Source organism: Halichondria panicea, chromosome 12 (genome assembly GCF_963675165.1).
Source record: "Halichondria panicea chromosome 12, odHalPani1.1, whole genome shotgun sequence".
Lineage (NCBI taxonomy): Eukaryota > Metazoa > Porifera > Demospongiae > Suberitida > Halichondriidae > Halichondria > Halichondria panicea.
The window spans coordinates 903,470-929,421 of NC_087388.1; the positions used below are offsets into that span (position 1 = coordinate 903,470).

A 25,952-nucleotide genomic window follows, 5' to 3' on the forward strand; every position below is an offset into this window, starting at 1 on the left:
TATCCAAAAGCTTTTAGAGACCACACCCAGTTATCAGTAAAGAGGCGTTCTATGAGATGGGCTTGTCTAGACACATAAATAAGGACAACCAAGCTAAAGCCTTATCTTCTGTGCATGTATTGTTAGTTACTAGTGAAGCTAAGTATGACTACTAAAACATCAGAGACAGAAAAACAACCATTGTTCATAGATGGAGAGGAGCCCATCTCCCCAGTAGAGTCTAAACCAAAGTTCAAGAAAGCCTTTAAAGAGTTCTCCCTCGAGACTGATGTTGATGAAATAGCCACTGGATGGTGGCCCAAAGTAACTGGGAGTTGTCTGTGCAAGCTCTCTATAGTGTTCTACCTCCTGTTGTGTGTGGGATTGAGTGTACTGTACGTTGGTCTGCGATATACACACGAGACTAAGCCAGAGGACACACCACCACCATGGATACCAGGAACAGTACGTTGTATGCATTTATATTATAGCTGTATCCAATATCATGTTTGATTGATTAACATATTGAATGCTCTACATGTTTGTTTAATACATACTTGTATATAGTCTACTATATTCAGTGTTTTTGTTTTTGATGGGGATACATGTAGTTGCACTTTCATGAACAGATTTAAATTACACCTTGCTATGAAGTATGTAAGACGCCATGGTGCTGTTCGTATAACCTCCACTGTCTGTATTGTCACTGTACCAATAGCTGTAGCTGCTCGTGACTTGCTCTGGATAAGTCAGTTGACATTGTCCTTATTTTAACAAGATTGTGTGACAACATTGGTCCCTTTAGGTAATGTTCAGTTCCACTTGTTGGCTGTCATAATTATTATTATTATTTGTTAATTGGAGAAGAATCATTAATTACCTCAGTGCATAAGTTCCTACCAGCCTTGACATGGTTGCATATAGTGAGTGGTCTTTCATTACGTGTATGGATGCATCGGTTCCGTTACTATGTGGTCAATCTTGCAGACATAATTATGATTAATAACATGGATACATTATACTCTTCCCCATTTTTTCACAAAATGTTTTTTAAGTAGTGACGTTTTGTGTCTATTCTAATGGGCGTTCCTATTAGGGTTACCCATCTTGTTAATTAATTGATTAGAATTCTCCTAATTCAGTCATGCATTAGTGCGTCCTAGCTACAGTAACCTATACCACTATTATATTTTAACCGTATTATATTACGTATGAAAACTTTTGTGAATAAGCCGAATCTGTGATATAACATTTGCGTTCTGACAAGGATCGTAATGTTGTACAAGTACCGATACAGGTTTTTGCGAATGTATTTTTGGGAAACAATCAATTGATGTTCGCAAAACATTCTCATCCATCCTTACCTCTCTCCCATAGCCGACAGTTGTACAGGATAAGCCACACCCTCCAGCCCCCCAGCCCCTACACTTCCAAGACCTCCCTTACACCGAGTGGATAGCCAAGAGGTGGACCTACAACGATGCACCCTTTGCTGATTGGCCCTCACTACCATCCTTCCTAACCAACATTACACAGATATCCTCTGGCACTATAGGCAAGAGACACGGTGTTTGGATACTGACTGAGAATGACTTGTTTTTTGGGACAAATTTCTACGATAATGTAGAGTTTTTGAATGTGAGTGAAACCATTGGGCTCAGTGTGTTGGCTGGTAGCATGGTTGCCGTGGCTACTGGCGGAGAGGTGTACTTGGCCACGCCCATCAACATCACCCTGTTGGACTGCTTAGGAGACTCTGAGGACTAGTGAGTTCTCTATACTGTGTGTGCGCGCGTGGGTGTGTATGTGTGCGCGTGCGTGTGTATGTGCGCGCGTGCGTGTGTACTTAGTCCCATCTTTTAAATGGTCCACACTCATTTATAGTGGTAAGAAGTTAGTACATGTATAGTCAAGTTTTAAAAAAACTGTGCAACTTTTACCAAAACAATCCTAGCCTTGAGTATACCATTAGCTACAATTTATTATATCTACATGTAGTTGTGGCTATAATTGTATTTTTTAATGTGTCAACGTCGTCACACCCATATATGTACACACACCCCACACACACACACACACACACACACACACACACACACACAGTTGTGAGGTAGTAACGTCCAACTCTCAACCTCTTCCCTTCACGGCCGTCCACTCTACTACCTTCTCCCTCTCAACTGGCGGGCTTTGGTTGGGCACTGACACTGGACTCTACCTGGCCACCACCAAACTGCCCACTCCTCTCGACGTGTCAGAAGAGCTTTTCTTTGACGGCGACATTGTCATCAGTAATGTAACTGAGGTCGAAGGTCAAATACAAACATTACTATGGCGATCATCAGTTAGCACTGTTCCGAAAAACTCTGCATTTATTCTCGTACCTGGAGCTGGGGATGCTCTACAAAAATCATCCGCTTTTTTCACTTATCAAGGGACGAAAGGATTCAAAAATCAAGATTTGTTTGGCGTTCTTGTGGTAGGCACGAAAGATCGTCTGTACTTTTACGATGGCCAGCACTGGTGGTTTGAGTGGGTTTCTGTGTGGGGGGTGAGTCTAGGGGGGGTAATCGATGGACCCCCCACAGCAATGGCCGTGGGTACAGCAGGAGACATCTACATTGCCAATAATGTCTCAATGACACGAATTAATATCGACTACACATTCGATCGAATCGGACCACTCCAGGGCTTGCCTTATAATCAACTGAGGTCGCTGTGTTTTGTCAACTGTCAACCTACTGCCCCTCATCCCACTAGAGGTCATAAGGACCGTATCTCAAACTCAGGGATGCTATGGATCGGTACAGGACGGGGGTATGCACTATTTGACCTCCAAAGCTCGGAGTTCAAACATTATTTTTATGGTCCGAGGTGGCATTCGGGAGAGGAGATCAGGGCCATTGCTAGCGTTGGTGGTGCCGGTGTTGTCATGGTGACAGACGGAGGATTGACCTTTGTGACCCCCGAGGAGTGGACACTAGCTAAGAAGGCGGCGCACTACCAGAAAATGTTGGCACGTCACACAAGAGAACCAGGTATGACACTGTGTTGTATGATGTACATGTACCTGTGAGCTAGAGGAAACATCAGGGATGCAGGGTTTAATCTAGTGGAGGGGGGGGGGGGGGAGGCAGAGGGTGAACCCTCCCCCCCCAACATTTTATCCTAGATGAAACCCTGATTAGGGTTGAAATGTCTGGAGGATGTTGTGCCCACTTATTGGTACATTGTATATACATGATAAGATATTCATCAGACTCTGTATGGTGCTACTATATACTACTATTCCCCTCCTCCCCCTCAGGCATAGTGTCTGACTGCCCCCTGACTGACTACAATGTCACGACCTGCTCTCCATACACCACTGACAATGACGGACTGTGGACCTCCTGGCTGGTAGGGGCGGAGTCACTGCGTTATGCTGTCACAGGGGACACCAGTGCTCGAGAGAATGCATGGACCCTCTTCCAGGGAATGGCCTTCCTTAACAATGTGAGCGTTGGATGGAATTATTATACTCATATATTTTGTCTAAATTAAATACCAGGTCTACCTCTTTCTGTATACATTGTACATGTACAACACTTACCCTCCCCCCCTCACAGGTGACTGGTGTCCGTGGTCTAATGGCCCGCTCTGTGCTGCACGAGAACAGCACTGTACCGGTACCGGCTGGGGAGTGGCACAGGTCTACCAGTATCCCTGGCTGGCTCTGGAAGGGGGACACTAGCTCTGATGAGGTGGCAGGGCATATGTTTGCATACCCCCTAGTTCATGACCTGGTGGCGAGGAATGAAGAGGAGAGAGCAGCAGCCAGTGGACTAGTGGATGATATAGTTGGTGAGTGAGTGTGAGTGTGTGTTGTGTGCAGCTGTCAGTGGTTGACAGTGTGAACCATCGGGTGGTGTATCTTTCATTACGTGCATGTACAGTGTGTGTATATATGTGCTATTCAATGTATATTTTGTATACATGCGGGATGAAGAGGTCATCTTCCATATGTGTGTGTGGGTTGACTACATGTAGTTATTCTGCTTCTCATGTATATTCAAATTCTCCATAGCAGGTATACTGTATAATTTATAGTACTTATCATAACCATGACCTACCGGTATTTGAATTTGTACATAGTCAGAGGAGGTCCGACACATGCGTGCACGAATCACTACAAGTACAGTGCAATGATGTCAATGCAGTCACGTGATAATGTCCAGGCCAAGGCACTAGCACTTGTAGTGATTTGTGCACACATATCGAACCTCCTCTGGTACAGAGTAGTGTGCTGACAGATCATCTTGTCAGGTGCATTTGCTCAGTCCTGATATCATCTCTATATGTATCTCACAGGCTACATCAAGAGCAATGACTACCACCTGATAGACATCACCAACCAGTCCACTAGGTGGGGGGTGTGGGCCCCCTCTCAGCTCAACCTCAACGTCTCCTGGGCTGATGAGCACGGTCTCAACTCTCTGCAGATTCTCTCCTACCTACTGTCAGCCTATAGACTCACGGGCAAGGCAGAGTACTGGGACGCTTGGAAGGTGCGTGTGTGTGGTGTGTGTGGCATGTAGTGGGAGGATGTGTGTGTGTGTGTGGGGGGGCAGTCTTACAATCGTGTGATTACTCCCCCCTCCTCCAGGATTTGGCAGATAACCCTGACAACCACTATGGCCTGAATATGGTGAACCAGAAGATTACCTTCCCACGAGACGAGAACTTCAGTGATAATGAGCTGGCCTTCCTTCCTTACTTCACCTATTGTCAAGCTAGTCAGGTATGCAACAGAATAGGGGGAAATGCAGGAAGTCTGGGGTATTTTAAATAGATGTGGGTGGATTAATATATGGACCAGTGGTCCTTATTAATCAATTCTTGAAAACCAAAGGTTTGGGGTGGAAAGGTAACCTTTGTGTTGAAACCTTATTTTAAGTTTGGGGCGAAAAGCTCAAGCCCACCATTGATAATACAAAAAACGCACGCAACCTTTTTTAAATAGTCAAATAATTATGTGCCTGAATATAAAAATTAATATTTTTAGATGATGAAAAATCCGGTTGATGCTCAAGTCAGTTACTATGGCAACCTGAGTCTAAAGCGGACGTGGAGTGTGGTGGGCCAGGAGAAGAGCAGTGCTTGGTCAGCAATCTATGCCTACTGCACAGGTAGTACATGTAGCATAGTGTTTGTGTACAGTTGCCCCCTGAGCCCCTTAGTTATGTATTATCAATAGTTCATTAATGAACTCCTGGTATTATGTATGTATTGTGTATATCTGTGCGTGCAGTATCAGGGTGTCATACAGGATTTTGAAGTAGAGGGGGGAAATTAGAAAATTTGCTAAAAATAAAAGTTGTCAACTGTTATTTAAATACCCTGTTAGTATGTAAAATATCCAGCTATGGACACTCAGTAGTACATGAATGCAAATTTTAGGGGGGGGGGAATTGGAGCTAGGGGAGATATCCCCCCTTCCCCCCCCCCCCCTGTATGACACCCTGACTGTATATACAATACTGTAGCTATCTCACAAAGCCTGAGTATGTAAACTTTATGTTCCCAGAAGCTGCAAAGTGGTGACTATTTTAATCAATCTCACCTTTAATGTATATAAACTGCGCCTAAGAGGTGGCTAGAGGTGTTAGTACAAGAGGAGGCACGACAAGCAGGAGCAATTAGGCTGATTGTGAGCTGACATTACATTCCGTTTACTTGTAGCCCTACATGTAGGTTTATTAATGCTGAGTCAGCTAATCAAGTCTTATAATTAGACCATTGCTCCTGCATGTCGTACCTCCTCTGAGTTAGTACCAATCACCACCGACTAGTGTGAGCACATACTTCTCCTCATATACTGTCCCTCCCTCTAGGCTCTCGCAATGATCCTGCCCACACACACACACACACACACACACACACACACATCCCCTTCCCTCCCTCTAGGCTCTCGCAATGATCCTGCCCACACACACACACACACACACACACACACACACACATCCCCTTCCCTCCCTCTAGGCTCTCGCAATGATCCTGCCCACACACGCACACACACACACACACACACACATCCCCTTCCCTCCCTCTAGGCTCTCGCAATGATCCTGCCCTGCTGGATGCTCTAGTGTGGACCCTGCGTAGTTGGCCCCTGGAGCTGGTGGAGTGGAGGACTACCAACTCTCACAGACTAGACATTAGGCACAATCCAGAGCAAGACCGGTGGGTGTATGATTGGTGTTATAGGGATTAGTCTTGTAATGGTGTGAAAACACAATGTGTGTATTGTATGCATGACGTAAGTACGTAAAGGTCGCATGTAACATGTTAGAGGTGCTTGGTTTGTTTACAAATTCTATTGTTACTGTAGTAATTGTCATGACCTGTGTATTGTGTGTACTGTGTACACACGTACGCACACGCACAAACACTCACAAACACACACACACACACACACACACACACATACACACACACACACACACACACACACGCACACACGCACACGCACACACACACACACACACAGGGACTTGCACAGTAATAGCCAGTCAGTGCGGCTCCTCCCAGCTAATGAGAGGGGTCAACTAAGATGGAATGCCAACCCCTACCAGCTGGACAGTGGGGGATCTAGCAGTGAGATGGACCCGGGGGCGTGGCTTCTACCCTATTGGCTAGCGAGATGGACAGGAATGCTATAGTATATGAAACCTTATATTAAATTTCTATGTCTCTCAGCTCCTAACATGTATCACTCTCTGTGTAATGCTATTAAATTTTTTTTATAAATTGCACTATAGCTCAAAGAAGACTTTACTACCACAATTAAAGTCTACATGTGTATATACATATGACAATAATTTGGATTCATTTAATATAAAAGGTAATGCCATTAGTTATAATTTAGTCAGCATGACACACTGATTGTGATGGGCTAGCTATATGACTTTGTATGTTTGTTGGTTTCTGTAGGCAACAGACAGTCCAGTTCATTAGCCAGAGTGGCCACACCACCACACATACAAACGGAAAGAGCCACGAGCCAATCAGATGCCAGGAGCTGTACGAGTGGACCACACCCCTCATTGCCATAGCAACTCCCTCGAAAAATAGCTCCGAAACCTACACAAAGAAAAAGCAGATAATTATGGGAAACACGCAGTAGGAGTCATACTACAATGTATGCTCTTATTATATACCAGCGTTACATGACTGTAGTAACCAAAAAATGATAAAGCACACACACACACACACACACACACACACACACACACACACACACACACACACACACACACACACACACACACACACACACACACACACACACACACACACACACACACACACACACACACACACACACACACACACACACACACACACACACACACACACACACACACACACACACACACACACACACACACACATGTACCGTGGCCTGAGGGATTGTGGTGTAGTGATGGAGGGCACACAGGTAGACCAACACAGCCAACGGACAGAGGATAATAACACTGAACACTCTCATCATCCACAACACCCGACGCCTATAAACAAAGAGTATCGTATTACTAGAATGTTTTGCGAGCATCAAACATATGCGAGGATTGATCACTTCGCAAAAATAAAATCCAAGTCCTTACATACCACAGAACGCAATAGTTAGATCGCAAAGGGTCAATTTTCCTGGAATATTCGCAAAGGTTTATCACCCGCAAAATATTCTAGTAATACGGTACTACACGTTATAATACAGTGAGGGCATAATTAATTAAAGGGACTCACTCTCCCAGAGGCTCCACCCACAGAGACGGTGGAATCAAGGTCATCACCATGACAACAGCTAAGGAGAAGTTCATCATTGCCGTGGCAACTAGTGCTAGGATGAGGAAAATGAGGGCAAACGTTTTAGCCATTCGCCAACCATCACTGGGGGACCTGAAGAGATATAATTATACGTAGCTGTCTTTGAAGGCCTGTTAAAACATGTTGCATTCTGTAGCTCCTAAGGAGTTTTATAAAAATTATAGTGTGCTTAGACTACAGTCGCTGATTGCTTTAATACGAGACAACTCTTAAATCAAGGCTAAGAGGTACTGGTATTAGAGTGAACCTCATGAGTGGTGGCAGTGTTGCTGAGCAGAGGGCCACTGTGACGAGGATCGTGACCAGACTATGAGGGGAGAGGGGGGCCAGTAGAGTGGGTGTGGCATAGAGGAGGATACCACTGAGTAACGACGACAAGAAGAGCCTCACAACCGCTGGGAATGGGAACGGTGGAACTGTACGCTGTGTGTGTGTGTGAGTGTGAGTGTGAGGGGACTGCTAACATACAGCTTCTTACCATGGAGTCATCAGCAGTGGGATCTTTGTTTGGGTCTGTTAGTGCAGGGTCTCTGGCCATGAGCCATTGGGCCAAGGCGTGCTCTGACAGTCAAGGAGGGAATAAAAAATAAAATTGTTAAATAATTCTTAAAATTCTGCCGGTCTCGTCCAGTGTTAGATATGTAGAAATACTAATAACAACGTGCATACACATAATAGGATATCTCCAGTACCACAGGTGCGATCATGAGTCCAAATGGTGGCATGTAGAGTCCTATGGAGACAAAGGAGGACGTGGAGGTAGTGTAGAAGAAGAACTCAGAGTGATGCAGTCTCTCCAGGAGGTTGTTGACACTTCTAAACGTGCCCTCTAGCGCTCTGTGGGGGGTAGTAATCATGACAATAGGAAGCTATAACAATAAAATAAAATATAATCTCTCCTTTTTGTTTGCTTGTGTTTAAAGTGTTTGATCACCTTGCTATGTTGAAAAGACTGTTCAGTTTGGAGGTAGTCCCGACCACGCCCCTCAGAGTAACAGCATCTATCCGATGCTTGAGGAAGAGCCCGTGATTGGCCAATGGGAGGCCGGGGGCCTGGTGTGCTGCTATGGCAACCATAGTCTTGAGAGAGGAGAGGTAGTGTGTCTGCGGATCCGTGTAACCACGGAGACTCTCCCACTGGAGGTGTGATATAACCAGAAATACTTAAGTGGTGTATTGTTGTACCTGGACATGAAATGCAGTCTCAATGCCCTCCATTTTGCACAAGTGGACAATAACAGTAACCAGGTCCATGTTCGGCAGGATACCATTGACTCCCTCTGTTGTTGTGATTTTAGTAATTGATTAGTACAAATGCCTGACACTTACCAGCGATGATGTTTGCATACTGTATTGTGGCAGATGGTAGCTCCAAGTTTACAACAGCCTGTATGCAGCCGGATCTGCCAGTCAGCGGATGACTTGAGATACCTTTAGGGAAATCAGTTTATAATCAGAATCACTCACTTCCTAAGTAATCAAGTACTCGTGGCCGAGTGGTTAAGGCGATAGACTAGAAATCTATTGGGCTCTGCCCGCGCAGGTTCGAATCCTGCCGAGTACGATTTTTTTTTCATTTCATTAATTAAATTATTTTCATGCATATATGATGCACATTATATTTTACCTGTTGATTCTGTGCCCATGTAGCCATCAATCCATGCCTGCATTCCTACTTCTTTTTGTGAGGTCACTAGGAAAATTATGTCCTTTGCCCAAAAGTTTTTAGCTATAATTATAAAGAAGAAAATTGAAGCGCATGTATTAAATAAAAGAAGGGACTCTCACCATTGAAGTACTTTGCCAGTGTGAGCATGACAGCAATGCCGTGTCTGTTGTCAGGCTGTAGTGGGGTTGCCAAGACGATAACCTCTGCACTGCTAGACCTACCCGATCTCAAAACTCCGTATACATTCCTTCCAGATATGGAAACTTCCTGTTACGCATGCATACATATTAATTAATTATGCATTTTGGTCAACTTCTTTCCTTACTGGCTGCACAGTGACAGGAGGGATAAAGGAATAGTTCTGAGTGTAAGCTTCCAGTCCTAGATGAATAAACTCTCCTTCTAGCCACTGAACTAGACCAAATCTGCAAAAAAAAATAAAAAATATTGCTGCTGTGAAAAAACAAGTAAAGATTTCTTACTCGTCGCTTCCAAAGTTCCCAATATTCTCAGCATACTTTGCTATGGTATTGGGGTCAGCGAACTCTCTGCGAACGACACCTGCCAGTAGAGCGTTCTCATCGAAGAATGCCTTGTGACTCAGGTCCCTCCTCGGCAGAGAGAGCAAGTAAACGATTCCGATAACAAAGAGAACACATCTACATGAAATAGTGTAGTACGAACATAACTGTTTGTCTGGTACTACAATCGTTAATTGTTTCATGGGCACTTAGCTGGAACGTACCCAATAGGTCTCCTCCATTTTACAATCCCTTTAGCAGCATTTTTTGATTGTTGTGAGTCAATATACGACGCCAGCCTCATGTCTTTGAGTGTCAGCTAGGTTTAATAGTGCAGTGTAAAAAGGTACACACTTGGAAATGATCGTCAATAGTAGAGTAGCAAAGTCCAGAGTGAGTCAATGGCCAACATAATAATTATGTGTATAATTAGAAAGGTCAAAGGTCATTGACCCTTTTTCACAGGGATTAAAAATGGCTTCCAGTTGGCAGAGGCTTGGTAATGGCCTTAGAACAGGCATCAAGACGCTTGGGAGCAGTTTTGGGAGTAAGGTGAGCTTTATTAGCAAGCCTAGAGAATAGTTCTTGGTGACCTTTTCTAGTAAACAAATATACTCTAATTAAACCACATCACTACATTGTCCATTGTTTTTCACAGGCTGGTGAGGGAGGAAAGTCGTTAGGAATGGTAAGAGTCTATTCTCATCGTGTATATGTGTTAATACACTTTGTACAATTTATGTTTTGTGTTGTTATGTAACACACACACACACAACACACACACAGTCGAGGGGCTACTATGGTCTAATGGCAGCTAGTGGTCTGGGTGTTGGTCTGGCGCTGACGACACTAACGGCCTCTGAGCAGATGCTCCATCCACCGCAGTACCCCTGGAGCCATGGCGGAGTGTTCAGCTCTCTAGACCATGAGAGGTACATGATAGTGGCGTAATGTAAGTACATTTGCTGATCATTACCCACTCCAGTGTTCGCCGTGGATACCAGGTCTACAAGCAAGTTTGTGCTGCCTGCCATTCCATGAAGTTCATAGCCTATCGTAACCTGGTGGGTGTGGCCTACTCTTTGGAGGAGGCTAAACAATTTGCTGAGGAGAACGAGTACCCAGGTGACCCCGACGATGAGGGTAACCCTACTACTAGGGCTGGGAAACTGTTTGACTATTTCCCCAATCCATATCCCAACGATGAAGCTGCCAAGGCTGCTAACAATGGTTAGTAGCGTGTTTAAATTATTGTAGACCAGCTAATTTTTTTAAATGTTATGCTATTTCACCGTCTTGTGTCTCTATCTGTAGGTGCTTTGCCTCCTGATCTCAGCCTCATTGTACTGGCTAGAGAAGGGAACGAGGTGAGCTCTTATTGTCCCCCACACGGCATCCACCACTGTTAACCCCTACAGGACTACATATTTTCGCTGCTTACGGGTTACTATGACCCCCCTGCTGGAGTGGAGGTGCCAGAGGGCATGGCCTACAATCCTTACTTCCCGGGGGGAAACATTAGCATGCCTCAGCAGCTCTTCCAAGACAGCGTCGAGTATGAAGACGGTAGGTCTGGCTGTACTAACTGGTACCCACCAGCTAAAACTGTACTTGACCATGTAATTCATACAGGTACAAATGCGTCTGTCAGTCAGATGGCTAAAGATGTTTGCGCCTTTCTGAGATGGGCGTCAGGTAATGATCATCACTTTTAGCTGCTCCCTGTGATTACTGTTACCATTGTCTCCTCCTAGATCCCTACCATGACGAGAGAAAAAGGATTGGTTTCAAGGTACATATAGATTGTGTGTGTACTCAGAGGAGGTCCGACATGCGTGCACGAATCACTACAAGTTCAGTGCACTGGTATCGTTGCGGTCACGTGATAATGTCCAGGCCACAATGTACTGAATTTGTAGTGATTCGTGCACGCATGTCGGACCTCCTCTGGTGTTTACATTACTTGTGTGTGTTTCAATGAGTATTGTCCTCCTCACTACAGCTTGTGACTCTTCTCACGGTGGCTTGTATGATCACCTTCTACTGGAAGAGACGGACGTGGACCACTCAAAAGTCTAGGAAGGTTGTGTACTTTGCTGGTCGACGATAACATGTGTCTACTTCATCTATCTCTAATTAGACTAGCCTGTGACATTGTGTGTATAAATTATTGCTGTAACTAATGTATAGCTTTATTATTGATTTGTGGTTGCAGAATTAATTTTATATAATTACTACAAATCCGGAATTAAAGGGAAGTCGCGGTATTGTCTCGAGTGTATTTTTTAAGCGGCTTGGAATCGAGGCAGTGCGTTGAAAAGTAACCTTTAATCGAGGCTAGTCTACTGTGTTTGCGCATGTGCACAACATGTAGGTAATTGATTAGTCACCCCTACTCACACAGCAGACCACATCTCTTTTCAACGGCTAGCTAGTTAATTCCCTAGGCCCTCAAGCTCTCTCAAAGTTCATAATGTCATCACTCCAAGATCAAGATGCCGCTGCTGCTGCCTACGAGGATGTACGAAATGACACTTCTGATACAATATGGTAAGTAGTTAGCTAGCGTTTGTCTGCAGTATAGTATAGTACAGTGTTGTGACTTGTTGTGTGTACGTGTGGTATGTTCAGGACCGTTCTAAAGTACGATGGAAAGGTTATTGTTGAAGGAGGCTCTGGCACCGATTATTCAGAATTTTTGGAGCAACTGGAAGGTAAACAGAAAGCTTCACAAAAAGCTCTTATATATTTATTCTTCTTATATTTGCAGACGGTGAGCGAGTGTATGGTTATGTTCGGTTTGAGACCGGAGATGAAATGAGCCGTCGAGCAAAGTTTGCCTTCATCACCTGGATTGGCCCATCGGTGGGAGCTCTCAAAAAGGCTAAAGTCAGCACTGACAAAGCTTTCGTGAAGGCCGTATGGACGGTAGGTCCTGTCTCATTTTTGTAATCCACTCATCATATCCATGCCCATACAGCAATTTGGCAAAGAGATTCTAGCGGACGAAAAGAGTGAAGTCAAGTACGACAGGATCCTGAAGACCCTCGAAGCTGCCAGCGGTGCTGCATATGGTACTGGCAAATAACTTATTCGAGTTCTTTAGAAATATTGTAGCTTAGCTAGCTCTTTAGATCAATTATTTTTTTGCTGGACTGATTTACAAATGGACAGTTTTATCCTTATTATTGTGCTACACTGTATGCAATCTTATTGCAAATTCTAGTTTTGTATAATATATGTTATTAGGTTGTTCCTTTTTGCTAATTGGTGTACATGAACTATGGTGGTCAGTATGTACACATTTGAAGACATTACCATTTTAGGTAATAATGATTCCTACACAAAATATGAAGCATGAGATTCAATGAATACGATTAATTAGTTTAACCACAGGCAACACAAATGAAATCATGCATTGTTGTCCAGATTCATAAGTTCTTCAGTCAGAGTTCTTTCTTTGTCTGCTATGCCCATGGCTTCGTGCAAGGAGTCAACACTAACCACCTCTCCTGGTTGTACCTAATGGGGAAAGTAAATCACAAAATGAATGTTGAATACACTGTATAATATTATAGCAGAGTGAATACATAAAGAGTCAGAAAAGAGTGCTCCTAGCCTCTGGCTCCTAGCTATCTATGGTACCCCACAAATGCAGCTGTATACATGATATTCATGCATGCATGGCCTGGGGGTACAAACAATGATAGTGTCACCTGTGCAGTGAGAGAGGCGAGTTGTCCCCTGACTTGTGCTGCTGTGTCCAGCTCATCTTGTGAGGGGCCGGGTAAGAGGAGCTGGCCAGAGGAGCTCTGTTGAGGGGGGAGGGAGAGACGAGTGGTCTGGGCCTCTTGTAGCTCTGTCAGTAGCTCTGAGGTGGCCTGCAGGCGGGCATCAACTACGTAGGGGGTATGTGTGTGTGTGTGGGGGGGACATATAATGAAAAATAAACAGGTGCAAATATACACAGTTGGTACCCATGGAGATTGCTAGTTGTTCAACATATTTGGCACTATTATTCACGGGTTGGCAGTCTCAGGGCATTACACACGTAACCCTATACAGTCATTTACTCATTGTAAGCACATAGCACACACAATTATATTGTACAGCAAATTAGCCCAACATTACGGCATATACGGTTTAGGAATGCATACAACACCACAAGAAGACACTTAGTTTTGACAGCAATAAAGCATGCCTATAAATGCTGGTGTTAAATAGCAAAAGGCAATCGCTAGTGAGCACCAATTAACACATACCAGTATCCTGAGAGCTCTCCTCTGTTGAAACCTGTATCAAAGGTGTGTTACATAAACACTGACCCATGAAAACCAATAGGCTGTAAAACACATTCCATGGAATTATTTTGTCCTAATATGGCCACCTTTGCTGAGCCCACACCAGGTGATACCATAACAACACCAGTAACGTGTATAGGAAACCACAGCACCTACAGCTGGATGATTAGGGGTAGCTGCAAAATTCCATCCAGGTGATAAGTATGGGATGTACTTAAAAGTTTTCTAAAGTGGAAATTGGATAAAAGGGACACTAATAATCAGCATGTACTGAACAAACAAAGCTATAATTATCACACCTCTCTAATCACATGACACTCACATGAGAGCTCCGTGAGTCCTCTCCGCTGACAGAACTACTTGAAGACCCCGCCTCCACAGACTCACCTCTGGAGCTACGAACAGACCCACTGCTGGAGAGGGGGCTTGTAGCTTGCGATTCTTGCAGTGACCCGGGCAACAATAAGCTATCTTGCGGGCTAGCTGCCTCTGTGGCCATATCTTCTACCGAGAACGGAGATTTAGGGTCATTGTCATCTTCAAGCGTCTTATCTTCACTCAGATGAGTAGGACTGTTGTCCTGAGTAATAGCGTCTTTTGCATCTGTGAGTGGTGATGTGGGTTTGTCACTGGGTACACTGCAGGGAGTTGACTGTGCCTCAACCTTCACCACATGGGCAGGCTGCTCCTCTATCTTGGTTGCCAATACTTTCTTCTCGATTGGTAAACTATTACTGTCCTCCGACGATTTCTTTTCCTTGCTTCTCACTTTCTCCACAAACTTTGAGTGTCTGCCATTCGTGAGACCATTCAAGACGGCATCGGCCATCTCCGATACAAAACTGCCCGCCCCCTTTACAAACTGTTGCAGACTGTGTGCGTAGCTAACGCCCAATTCATTCCCGTACGTTGTGAGTAGCTGATCTGAGTCACATTTAGCCAGAGAAGCGAAGGCAGAGTCATAAGCTGGAGCAAAGGAGCCAAAGGGCCCGTACATGAGGTAGGAGACTGGGGTGGCCTTCATCATTGGAAGCTCTGTCTTGAGGACAGTGGCAGCGTTGTTTCCCATACGAACTTTGTTGCCCAGGTGGGTTAGATCGATTGGCTTGCTGTAGTCCACTGTGTGTGTGTGTGTGTGTGTGTGTGTGTGTGTGTGTGTGTGTGCGTGTGCATGTGTGTGAATGAAGGAATCAGTTGTTTAATGAATGAATCTACTGTGCTGTAACAATGCACACAAGGAAACCAATTATAATCTTGTTGATACAATCACCAATACAAGGCTCAGATAACATGGAGGGGGACGAGACCCAAGCCCATGTATCTAGCACACCCACACAGTTATGTGGGGGGCAGGCAAGCTCATGAGAGTAAACACATATGTACATGTACATGCGTGTATAGTGGAATGCTACTGCTGGGATCAATATCTCATTTCTAGCCATAATAATATCACATTACACGCAGCACACCACACACTGTACAGATCACCTTCCTGCATCAGTGCACATGTACTTTGTTTAATGAGCCCAATGTACACTTGGGGCCAATATTTACATTGAATGCTGAAAGGGTTCATTCAAAAACATATCCCAACACAAGCTATAGGCAAATCAAAAGCAGCTACATGTACAACACATCCTTTAGTTGTGAAATTGGACTATTTTCACATCAAGGCTCTCAATGGCTCAAACCCAAGGCTAGCTAGTGCACACATGTGGCCATATTGAATACTGAAAGGACTGATAACATACTTTTAGGAAATCAGAACATTTCGAGGCATGTTATGAACACTACATGAGATTATTCCTGCTATTTGTACACACATGGCCAGAGGCTGTAGTGTACACAGTAATTGACCTTTGTACCTGTGCTTGACTCTGGGTCTAGAATGTTAAGCATTGTTCTCCCTGCATCGTTACGGTTGACAAAACAGAACTTTGACCCTGGATAGCTAACATCCAAGTTCTCCTTTACTGCCTCCGCTGCGTCACACACCTCATCGAGTACTTCCTCATCCACTCCCTCACGTGCCACACCCACCTCCACCCCCTCACACGCCACGCCCACCTCTACTCGTGTCAGGTGACTCTGGTCCTTGATCTCCCCGAGACTACTAATAACATCCACGACATTATTATCATCTGTAGTGCCTTTCACTAACGAGAGGGGCAGGCGACAGAGGAAGGGGCTCGTGTGGTCAAAGGTCAAGTTGGTGGACGAGGGGAGATGAAATGATGTCGTCAATGATGGGAGGGGAGATGAACTTTGACCCCTGTCGTCGATGGCCGTCACTAGTCTTCCATGGAGAATGTCTGGTCTCAGAGACGTTTCCTATGGCAACAAAACAATAATTATACCGTATATTAAACGGGAATATATTTGGCAAGCATTATTATAATTAATTTTATGTTTGCGTATAATTTTACGCAAATGAGTCAATTGTAATTCGATTCTTATGGATATTATATTAGCGACATTATAATTATTAGCGACATTATATTAGCGATTTTTAATTTGGTGATCCTTACCTACATGTAGACTTTCCAAAAAATAAATTCATTGCCAAACTTACCCGATACCCGCTATATGGTATACAGCCAAGGATACTGTTATACAGAGAGTGAGGTCTGATGGTCTCACCTTAGCTATAATTTGCAGGCCGTTGCTAAGCAGAGTCTTAGCCAGACCATAGTAGGCTGTGTCAGGGCCGTTGTAGGTGAGTGCATTGCCACACATCCGCTCAAAGTCAGCCTGGGGGTACGTAAATGAGTTGTAGAGTACAACTTAATCTAATTATGAGCATGTGAACAAATTTCTTAATTTAATAAATTCTGTTAACAACTTTTGAGGTTCTTGTGTCTTGCAATACAAAACTAATCCAAGCACCATTCTGACCTTGAACTCGTTGACAGATGGATACTGGCTGGTCTCTATCTTGGTGGCCATGGTGGTGAGGTCCATAGGTTGGGATATGATAGTGGAGTAGTTAGGTGCTATGTCATCTGTTACCGGCTCACCAAACACGCCCTCAGGGTCTCGTCTAGTGGAGAGGTACGTAGGGGTTAAAATACTGAGAGGATGTACTAACAAGTGGTGCTCACTTTTGAATAAGATGATGGAGGTTTTTCAGGAAAAATTTGAGAGCATTTTCAGAGAGTTTAACTGCAAAGGAAACAACTGGTCATCCTGAGAGAGCTACTGAATGCATATCAGGTTTGAAATCGGACAATTAAAACAAAATTATGGACTCATACATGTAGATGGCTACCCAAACGGGAAAAAACGTAAGACCTTTGTTTTTGACAAAATTGCTGGATTTTGACCGATTGCCAATATAATGCTTCAACTGGTACATCCAGATCTACACATACATGTACCTTGAGGGACCTTTATCTTAGCCGGGGCTACTGGAGTGGGCGGAGTCAACTGGACCACCTCCACCGGTCTCTCTCTTGGTACCACCACAGCCTGCTTCTTAGTCGTTGTCGTTGTGTCCTCTTTGCCTCTGATGGACTGCTCTAGTCCTCGTAAAAGTCGCATCTGTTTGCCAGGGGAACTTTGTATCGGGGGGTGGTCTATCTTAGTGGGTGTAGCCTTGGGTTCAGAGGGCATGGTTTTAATAGGAGACGGCTGAGGGGATGGTACTAGCGATTGTTCAGAGCTTTTTGAAATCTCCCAAGCAATTTCGTCCACAGATGTTTTAGAGTGTTTGTGTTTTTTCTTCTTTTTCTTGTGCTTGTGTCCGTCATGACTACCGCCTGGTGGCAGTTGTAGGTGGAGTGGTGTGACAAGCCTTTTCTCGGCCTCAGGGGAATTCCCCTCTCCTAATTGGAGGAATCCTATTTTGGGTCGCTTAAATTTGGGGGCCTCGAGTATTGAATCATAATGATCACTGCCTTCCATTGAGTCTCGGGATCGCTTGTGCTTGTGCTTGGAGTGCCTAGTGTGTGTGTGGGCGGGATCCAATGGTTGTGGGGTGTGTGGGGGGTCAGATTTAGGTACAGGAAGTCGGAGGGGTGCTATTTTGGGTGGTTGCTGTTGAGGCTCGCTGGGGGGAGCTGACTCTTCGAGAGAACGTTTCTTGTGCTTCTTCTTGTGCTTTTTGTGAGATTTGTGCTCAGATTGTGAGTGGGCAGCAAGTGACGTCTGTTGTGGAGTGTGGGGGCGTGTACTGTGAGGGTGTGAGGGGTGTAGCAATGTCCGAGGGATGGAGACGGATAGCTGGGTGGGGTCGGCTGGCTCTGGTTCCAACAGTGACTGCAGAGGTACAACCACCTTCATCTCAGGAGCAGCCATACTCATGTCTGGATAAGAGACATACAAACAAGTTAATTATTAATTAAAATTATTTTTATTTAACCATGTTTGATAATTATGCACTGAGCACTCACCTTTGGACCCATGGCTGTGTGGATGAGAGTGGTGCTTCTTATGTTTCTTATGCTTGCCCATGACTGACTAGACTCCAGCTTAGGGAATACGAAGTGAAGGCAAGTCACCTTTACCCGACCTTTACCATGTGTGTTGGCCCCGCCCATCTTTAGGTTGATTGTAATGGTCGTCAGTTGGTAAAGTGAGACTTACCACGTGGTAGTGAAAGCAGCTCAAAGAAACTCCTGACTCCTAGATATCTCTTGGCTTTTTGATAGTAGCTAGTCACTAACAGAAGGTCTAACACACGATCACCATGAGGGGAAAGAAGAGAGAACTTACTGTAAGCTTGCAATGGCTATATTAAACTCCATGCCCATAGTTTTCAAATCAAATCAAAAATCTATGACTAGAACCAATTATATTATATTTATCAGTAGTATAAAATTATACCTATGAGTGTTAGAGGTATGTACCCATCGTATTCATTGCATACGTATGCATCTATTTCTCTAGGACATGCCTGACGATGAGGGAGAGTGGTCCAAGCCTAAACGAATGAAGTCCTCCAGCTCTACTGAAGGGGAGGAGGAATCACGTGATGTCACGCCCACTGATAACCTCCCTGACCCGAACGCAGAGCACAAGAAATTGGGAAAATTGTCAAAATTTCGAATCTCAAAAGTCACTCGTAAAAAGCTCAAAGAGAAGGGGATGCGATTTCTGTTTCCCATTCAATACAAGACCTTTGATCATGTGTATGACGGCAGGGATGTGATTGGTCAAGCTAGAACAGGGACGGGGAAAACCCTCTCATTTGTCTTGCCCCTCCTGGAGAAATTAATAAAAGAAGGAATCTCTAATAACCGGGGACGCCCCCCCATGGTGCTCGTTATGGCTCCGACACGAGAACTGGTCAATCAGGTAAAGCCGGTATCAATAGCTTGTGGGAGTCCCTCTTATCTATGCCCCCCTCAGGTCCATGAAGAGGTAAAGGCGTTGGCTGGAGAGGGTGTGGCTTCACACTGTGTGTACGGGGGGTCACCTTACGGCCCTCAAGAGTCGGCCATGAGGAATGGACTGGATATTGTCGTGGGAACTCCCGGGAGAATACTGGATCACATGAGACGTGGGCTCCTCAAACTAGGGCAGCTCAAGTGAGTACTATCTGTCTACATGTGTAGCTTGTACTAGTGATGTACCCACATTATTCAATAACTCTTATTTTATTCCTCAATCTCAATTCATTTGCCTATTAAAGTGGTTTTTATTTTGTCTAGAGTTGGCTGGTAGCAACCACCACCGACCAGTGTGTGTGTGCATCCTAGCTAGAGTAAGATTTCATCTGTACTAGCAGTTATATGATTCCCCCAGGCTAGCAGTGTGTTATGTATGATCACCCCAGGCACGTTGTGTTGGACGAGGCAGACCAGATGTTAGAGAGAGGGTTCGCAGAGTCCGTGGAGGAGATACTGGCTGCTTCATTCGAAAACTGTGTGTACTATATACATGTATGCAGGATAGTTTGTGTTTTATTACTATTATTAATTATTTTATTATATTTTGTTACAATACTTGGTTGCTTATTCTCCCCCCCCCCCCCCTCCACAGCTACGGAGGGGGACAAGCCACAGCTGTTGCTCTTCTCTGCTACTGTTCCTAGTTGGGTACAAGACACGGCCGACAGATACATGTCACAAGACAAGGTTCTAGTGGATCTGATTGGACAACAGAGCTTACGTACTGCAGTGACTGTAGAGCACTTAGCAATCTGTTGTCCTTATGCTGAAAGGCCCTCCACCATTGCTGATGTTATTCAGGTGCGATGATCCTTACCGAATGTTTTCATTGCCGTCTACCAGTAGTGATATAAGTTAATCCTAATTTTGGTATTGGCCATTATGGCATACTTTCAATGAATTCGAGGCCTGTAAAATCCCCGTTGAAATTGTGGCGTTTAATCAAGAATCTCATAAAAGTTTTTGGAGCCTTCCTTGTATATATTTCTAGCACTACGGTGTATATATAGAACTTGTTTTATAATTATCCTCTCCCCCACCTCTACAGGTGTACAGTGGAGCACATGGTCGCACAATGATCTTCTGTCCTACTAAGAAAGAGGCTAATGAAATGGCCCTCAGCTCGTGCCTGAAACAGGATTGTCAAGTACTCCATGGAGACATACCCCAGAGGCAGAGGGAGATCACCCTCAAGGTGTGTGCATGGTAACCAGGGGTACACGTGCAAGTGGTGATGTGCCCATAATTTTCTAAGTAATAATTTCGTGGGGTAAAAATTTGTTTAACTCGAAAACGATGATTTTCGTGAGTAAAAATTTCGTTTGACTTCATTGCATGCGTTCCAGTACAACGTGATTTTTTTATTTTTTGTACATATTGAAATATCTTCTGACACGTACATGACTGTGTACCTCCTGTGGCTGTTTTAACAGTACCAGTTTTTGTGTGCCCATCTCAGAACTGGTTATGACTGGAGGTAGATTATTATTGACCCATAATAATTAGCCCAGCCCACAACACGGCAGTGCTATAGAGCCCGGGTCACACAAACTGTACGACGTATGATGTATGAGAAAATATGTTGGGAGCACTTGAAAGTCTAGACCACTAATCAAATAACCACATTAGCTATAGCTATTAATTCTCTGGTAGTTGTTTAGAAGCCGTGGCATTTGCACTCTCTTAAAAATAATTGTAGTGAAACCATTAACAGACACCATTGGGGAGCAGCCTTTTGGCCGTTATAGAGAGGTGGTCTTATTTTCTGTCAAACTTGAAAGTCTAGACCACTAATCAAGAACCCCATTAATAGCAGTAGCTTTGCACTCTCTTTAACGAACACCATTGGGGAGCAGCCTTTTGGCCGTTGTAGAGAGAGCAGCCTTTTGGCCGTTGTAGAGAGGTGGTCTTCGTTAAGCGGTTTCGATTGCCAACTACATGTATATATGCTCTCTGACAGTTCCTGCTGCAAATGAACCTTGCTAACTGCTTCTCTATCTCGTAAAAGCTTTGAAAACAAGCTTAGAAAAAGCTGTAGGGACAAGCTACAGCTAGGTGTTCACAATTGTGCTATCTCAGCAATAATTTTATGCTAAATCTGGTGTGGCTGTCCGTTCTGGGAGGTTATTTTCATTGCTAAAGCTGATTGGGGGACTAGAAAACTGCTCGTTATACGGAGTAGAGAGGTGGCCGTTTTATAGCATGTGGTTACTCTTTGGAGGTGGTTCCACCGTAATTATATTGTACATTTTGCAGGGTTTCCGAGAGGGCAAATATCAGGTGTTGGTTGCTACGGACGTAGCCGCTCGAGGACTAGACATCCCTGAGGTGGACCTTGTCGTACAGTGTGAGCCTCCAAAGGTCAGAGTGCATGTGTAGTGGAGGGGCGATGAGCTTTGTGCCTTCTGTTGGAGTACTATATTCATGTTATTAAAATAATTATACATATCGTTAGCTACCCAAGACTTTGTAACCTGTACTGTAGTGAATGTAAGAGTTAATGGTATTGCCTGAGGCTACAAATAGTTTTTGTAATATTGTAATGTACCTCCCCCTCCGTCCTCTCTCTTGACCCCGCCCCCCCTGCAGGATGTAGATGCGTACATTCATCGCAGTGGGCGTACAGGCCGTGCTGGTCGCACTGGAGTGTGTCTACTCTTCTACAAGCCTCAACAAGAGCACCTCGTGAAACAGGTGGAAAGGATAGCTGGTATCAGCTTCCAGAGGATAGGAGCTCCTCAACCAGTCGACATTATCAAGGCTGGGGCCAAAGATTCCATTAGGTACATGTCTGAGAGCTAAGTTGTGTCCCTCTATAATTATCATTATGAAGTCTCTTGATTATTGATTAAATGTACCTAACGATTAATTTTGAATATAATTGGATATGTGTGCATGGCATCCCTCATACTGTTTAGGTTGTTCTCTTCCCTCTAGCTAGTCTACCTACATGAAGGATTCATGCCCGGAACTGTCCTGTAGAGTCCATCCCAAAATTTCCCCATTGCTAATTAAAACGAACTTGTTCCTGGCCCGGTTTTCTCTATTTTAACGCTAGGTCGAACTTTCTCCTACTGTTATATTAAAGAATAATGTGCGTGGGACCGAGGCTCTGTTAGTCTATACATGTATCTAACCCTTCCCCTGTTGTACTGTGTAGGTTAGTGATAACAATTAGCCTCTGCAATAACGTTGAGTGTTGAAGTTAATGGGCCTTGCATGTTTAAGGATGTTAACATCCTTCATGAGCTTGTTTTCCCAAAGTGGTGATGTGATAGTTGATTATCATACCACCACTGTGTGGGGTGCAGTTATTAACATACCCGTGGGAGGTGAACCATTAGTCTGAGACTGTTGTTATTTTACTGTAGCTCTGATGTTTGTGTGCACATGAACTTCTTCAATAATTATGCTCTGTGTGAGGTGCAGTTATTATCGCCATTAGAATGTTGTGTTGCTCTGATCTGATCGATGTTTGTGTGCACATGAACTTCTTCAATAATTATGCTCTGTGTGAGGTGCAGTTATTATCGCCATTAGAATGTTGTGTTGCTCTGATCTGATCGATGTTTGTGTGCACATGAACTTCTTCAATAATTATGCTCTGTGTGAGGTGCAGTTATTATCACCATTATTAGAATGTTGTGTTGCTCTGATGTTTTGATGTTTGTGTGCACATGAACTTCTTCAATAATTATGCTCTGTGTGAGGTGCAGTTATTATCACCATTATTAGAATGTTGTGTTGCTCTGATGTTTGTGTGCACATGAACTTCTTCAATAGTTATTAATAATAATTTTATGTAATATTAACGTCCTTCATGAACGTGTTTTCCCAAGAGGTGGTGTGATAGTTGATTAAAGTCTATTTGTGTTGAGGTTGACCTTCATAATGTTGTCATAACTTTTTTATGCTTCACTGAAATTCAAAGTTTCATATACCATTGGATTTCTTGTTAAAAAGCGCTTTTATCTATATGCTGTAGAGCTGATAAGCTTCAACTAAAAGTTAGCATTTTCCATGTAGAAGTCCTGGCATACTTGTCAACCACATAAAGTATTTACCACTTCCGGGACCGAACTCAACGCAAATTAATAGACTTTAGTATTTGTTCAGTGGCTGCCATAATTATCTACTCTTTCTTTGTTTCCTCCAGATCTTTGGACAGTATCCCCGAGAGTGTGTTGGCATTGTTTCGTGAGGCCGCTACCCAGCTGATTGATGGGCGTGGCGCTATAGACGTGGTGGCAGCTGCTCTAGCACACATGTCCGGAGCCAAAGAGATTACATCACGATCTCTTCTCTCCTCTCATCAAGTGAGTGAAACATTTGTCGGTATTTCCTGAGAGAATTTGACCACCCCCTCATACACCCACACACACAATCGTCCTAAACATAATTCCAATTGTTAATGAATGTAGTGTCGAAACTATGATTTTTTTTAATTACCCCTGAGTCCCAGCAAAAAATGATTCCAGAATTTACTTGGCGCTCGTTTAAGTGAAGTCACCCACACATGAAGTTCACATTGTTAGTCTCCTACCACACTCCCTCACACACACACAGGGATACACAACGTACCACACATGAAGTTCACATTGTTAGTCTCCTACCACACTCCCTCACACACACACACATGGATACACAACGTACCACACATGAAGTTCACATTGTTAGTCTCCTACCACACTCCCTCACACACACACAGGGATACACAACGTACCACACATGAAGTTCACATTGTTAGTCTCCTACCACACTCCCTCACACACACACAGGGGTACACAACGTACCACACATCAGAGGAGGTACGACATCTGCGTGTCAAAGGAAACGTTTTAGACACACATTCCTTAGGTTAAAGTTCGGAATGTGTGTGTTTAAAGACACGCGGATGACACGCGGATGTCGTACCTCACATTGTTAGTCTCCTACCACACTCCCTCACACACACACAGGGATACACAACGTACCACACATGAAGTTCACATTGTTAGTCTCCTACCACACTCCCTCACACACACACAGGGATACACAACGTACCACACATGAAGTTTACATTGTTAGTCTCCTACCACACTCCCTCACACACACACAGGGATACACAACGTACCACATGTGTGGTGATCAGGATATCCGTGGTGTCAGCTATTTCTGGAAAATACTGGAACAAAGCCTTCCTCTGCAAGTCAAGGAGGCGGTCAAGGGCATGAGGATGTGCGCAGACAATAGGGGTGTGGTCTTTGACCTCCCCTCTGAACTGCAGGACATTGTGCAGGTGGTTCTTGTGTTAGCCTTCTCGCAAAGTTGCCAATAATGTGGGGTTGTACAGTTATAATTATGTATAATTATGTGTGATGATTGGCAGTGAACCAACTCACACCACAATACAATGTCTGCTGCTATAGTTTGTAGTTCTTGAGCTCATTAACCTTTGGCCCATTAATGGATACCATGACGATAGAAGGTGGTAATTGGACGACCTAATATCCCTGTGTCCATTGGCAGATTTGTGACGCCTAGGGAGTTGATAGTCTAATGAGCCGGAAAAGTGTCCCATTGTCATAGGTCTCATTAGTGCATAATTTGTTATATTTGTTGCTTTCAGTGAGTCACTTGTCATAGGTCAACTTTTACTATTCATTGTGTAATGCGATCTTTCTGCTGCGTGCATACATATGTATGTACTGTGTGCAAACCTTCTCTGATATGCATGTTATATTATTGTAACTATGTGTTTTCTAGTGACACAATTTATACATAACCTCATGTCCACCTGCATGTGTTAACTAAGCATTAATGTGTCTGCTTGTGTTTCATAGGAGAACTGGACGGATAGTTACGTCAAGTTGACCACACCCACTGTACTCCCAGAGTTGAAGGAGAGACAGCCAGATTTCTACGACAGAATGCAGTCCAATCAAGGTATCAAACCACCCTGATGTTTATTGCTGTGTGTACATACGTACGTGTACCCCATATGCATACACAGCTAACAGGAGGTTTGGTGGTGGGGGGTCGTTTGGTCGTGGTGGTGGGGGGTCTTTCGGTCGTGGTGGGTTTCGTGGTCGTGGTGGATCGAGGGGCGGAGCCAGTAGCTACAATGGAGAGAGAAGAGGATTTAGAAGACATTAATAACTGAAACACCGTATTACAAACACTGCAATTATAAACATTAATATTATATTTATTGTTGATGATAATTAATAATTTGTGTGGGTGGATG

At 44.1% G+C, this 25,952-nt stretch overlaps 6 protein-coding genes and 1 non-coding gene across 9 annotated transcripts; 5 read left to right on the forward strand and 2 right to left on the reverse strand.

Moving 5' to 3' along the window:
- The first annotated feature begins 23 nt into the window (after nucleotides 1–23).
- On the forward strand, nucleotides 24–6,836 carry LOC135345135 (uncharacterized). 2 transcript variants are annotated; one of them, XM_064542492.1, is made up of 10 exons: nucleotides 24–444; nucleotides 1,357–1,745; nucleotides 2,083–3,014; nucleotides 3,284–3,471; nucleotides 3,585–3,819; nucleotides 4,327–4,523; nucleotides 4,622–4,756; nucleotides 5,021–5,144; nucleotides 6,069–6,198; nucleotides 6,506–6,836. In XM_064542492.1, the coding sequence occupies exons 1-10, from the start codon at nucleotides 145–147 to the stop codon at nucleotides 6,675–6,677; spliced, it is 2,802 nt and encodes a 933-aa protein (XP_064398562.1). In that variant the 5' UTR covers nucleotides 24–144; the 3' UTR covers nucleotides 6,678–6,836. The 2 variants fall into 2 exon arrangements, with proteins under 2 accessions (XP_064398562.1, XP_064398563.1); XM_064542493.1 differs by lacking the exons at nucleotides 6,069–6,198; nucleotides 6,506–6,836 and adding an exon at nucleotides 5,850–5,989.
- On the reverse strand, nucleotides 6,837–10,419 carry LOC135345145 (glycosylphosphatidylinositol anchor attachment 1 protein-like). The gene is made up of 14 exons (XM_064542504.1): nucleotides 10,260–10,419; nucleotides 9,997–10,173; nucleotides 9,840–9,939; nucleotides 9,634–9,781; nucleotides 9,473–9,574; nucleotides 9,175–9,276; nucleotides 9,031–9,125; nucleotides 8,780–8,982; nucleotides 8,529–8,682; nucleotides 8,324–8,401; nucleotides 8,093–8,268; nucleotides 7,765–7,917; nucleotides 7,415–7,526; nucleotides 6,837–7,098 (listed from the first exon to the last, which is right to left on the reverse strand). Exons 1-14 carry the CDS (start codon nucleotides 10,337–10,339, stop codon nucleotides 6,880–6,882), a joined length of 1,899 nt encoding a protein of 632 aa, XP_064398574.1. The 5' UTR covers nucleotides 10,340–10,419; the 3' UTR covers nucleotides 6,837–6,879.
- Nucleotides 9,328–9,409, forward strand: Trnas-aga (transfer RNA serine (anticodon AGA)). Its single transcript has one exon. It is a non-coding gene; the product is annotated as a tRNA-Ser (tRNA).
- A 10-nt stretch (nucleotides 10,420–10,429) lies between the features above and the next one.
- Nucleotides 10,430–12,276, forward strand: LOC135345162 (uncharacterized). The gene is made up of 9 exons (XM_064542525.1): nucleotides 10,430–10,587; nucleotides 10,694–10,723; nucleotides 10,822–10,967; nucleotides 11,021–11,265; nucleotides 11,350–11,402; nucleotides 11,454–11,601; nucleotides 11,668–11,730; nucleotides 11,790–11,827; nucleotides 12,038–12,276. Exons 1-9 carry the CDS (start codon nucleotides 10,510–10,512, stop codon nucleotides 12,143–12,145), a joined length of 909 nt encoding a protein of 302 aa, XP_064398595.1. The 5' UTR covers nucleotides 10,430–10,509; the 3' UTR covers nucleotides 12,146–12,276.
- A 132-nt stretch (nucleotides 12,277–12,408) lies between these two features.
- On the forward strand, nucleotides 12,409–13,302 carry LOC135345171 (coactosin-like protein). The gene is made up of 4 exons (XM_064542534.1): nucleotides 12,409–12,585; nucleotides 12,667–12,749; nucleotides 12,806–12,963; nucleotides 13,016–13,302. The coding sequence occupies exons 1-4, from the start codon at nucleotides 12,509–12,511 to the stop codon at nucleotides 13,121–13,123; spliced, it is 426 nt and encodes a 141-aa protein (XP_064398604.1). The 5' UTR covers nucleotides 12,409–12,508; the 3' UTR covers nucleotides 13,124–13,302.
- On the reverse strand, nucleotides 13,089–18,860 carry LOC135345134 (bromodomain-containing protein 9-like). Its single transcript, XM_064542491.1, has 10 exons — nucleotides 18,728–18,860; nucleotides 17,714–18,640; nucleotides 17,438–17,498; nucleotides 17,232–17,376; nucleotides 16,977–17,087; nucleotides 16,202–16,667; nucleotides 14,659–15,455; nucleotides 14,298–14,328; nucleotides 13,752–13,933; nucleotides 13,089–13,557 (listed from the first exon to the last, which is right to left on the reverse strand). The coding sequence occupies exons 1-10, from the start codon at nucleotides 18,786–18,788 to the stop codon at nucleotides 13,447–13,449; spliced, it is 2,892 nt and encodes a 963-aa protein (XP_064398561.1). The 5' UTR covers nucleotides 18,789–18,860; the 3' UTR covers nucleotides 13,089–13,446.
- A 48-nt stretch (nucleotides 18,861–18,908) lies between these two features.
- On the forward strand, nucleotides 18,909–25,945 carry LOC135345144 (nucleolar RNA helicase 2-like). Of its 2 annotated transcripts, XM_064542502.1 has the most exons (12): nucleotides 18,909–19,050; nucleotides 19,224–19,631; nucleotides 19,686–19,864; nucleotides 20,113–20,201; nucleotides 20,319–20,527; nucleotides 20,775–20,921; nucleotides 21,983–22,087; nucleotides 22,316–22,509; nucleotides 23,883–24,042; nucleotides 24,825–25,004; nucleotides 25,549–25,651; nucleotides 25,719–25,945. In XM_064542502.1, exons 1-12 carry the CDS (start codon nucleotides 19,024–19,026, stop codon nucleotides 25,859–25,861), a joined length of 1,944 nt encoding a protein of 647 aa, XP_064398572.1. In that variant the 5' UTR covers nucleotides 18,909–19,023; the 3' UTR covers nucleotides 25,862–25,945. The 2 variants fall into 2 exon arrangements, with proteins under 2 accessions (XP_064398572.1, XP_064398573.1); XM_064542503.1 differs by lacking the exons at nucleotides 24,825–25,004; nucleotides 25,549–25,651; nucleotides 25,719–25,945 and adding an exon at nucleotides 24,293–24,331.
- The last annotated feature ends 7 nt before the right edge of the window (nucleotides 25,946–25,952 follow it).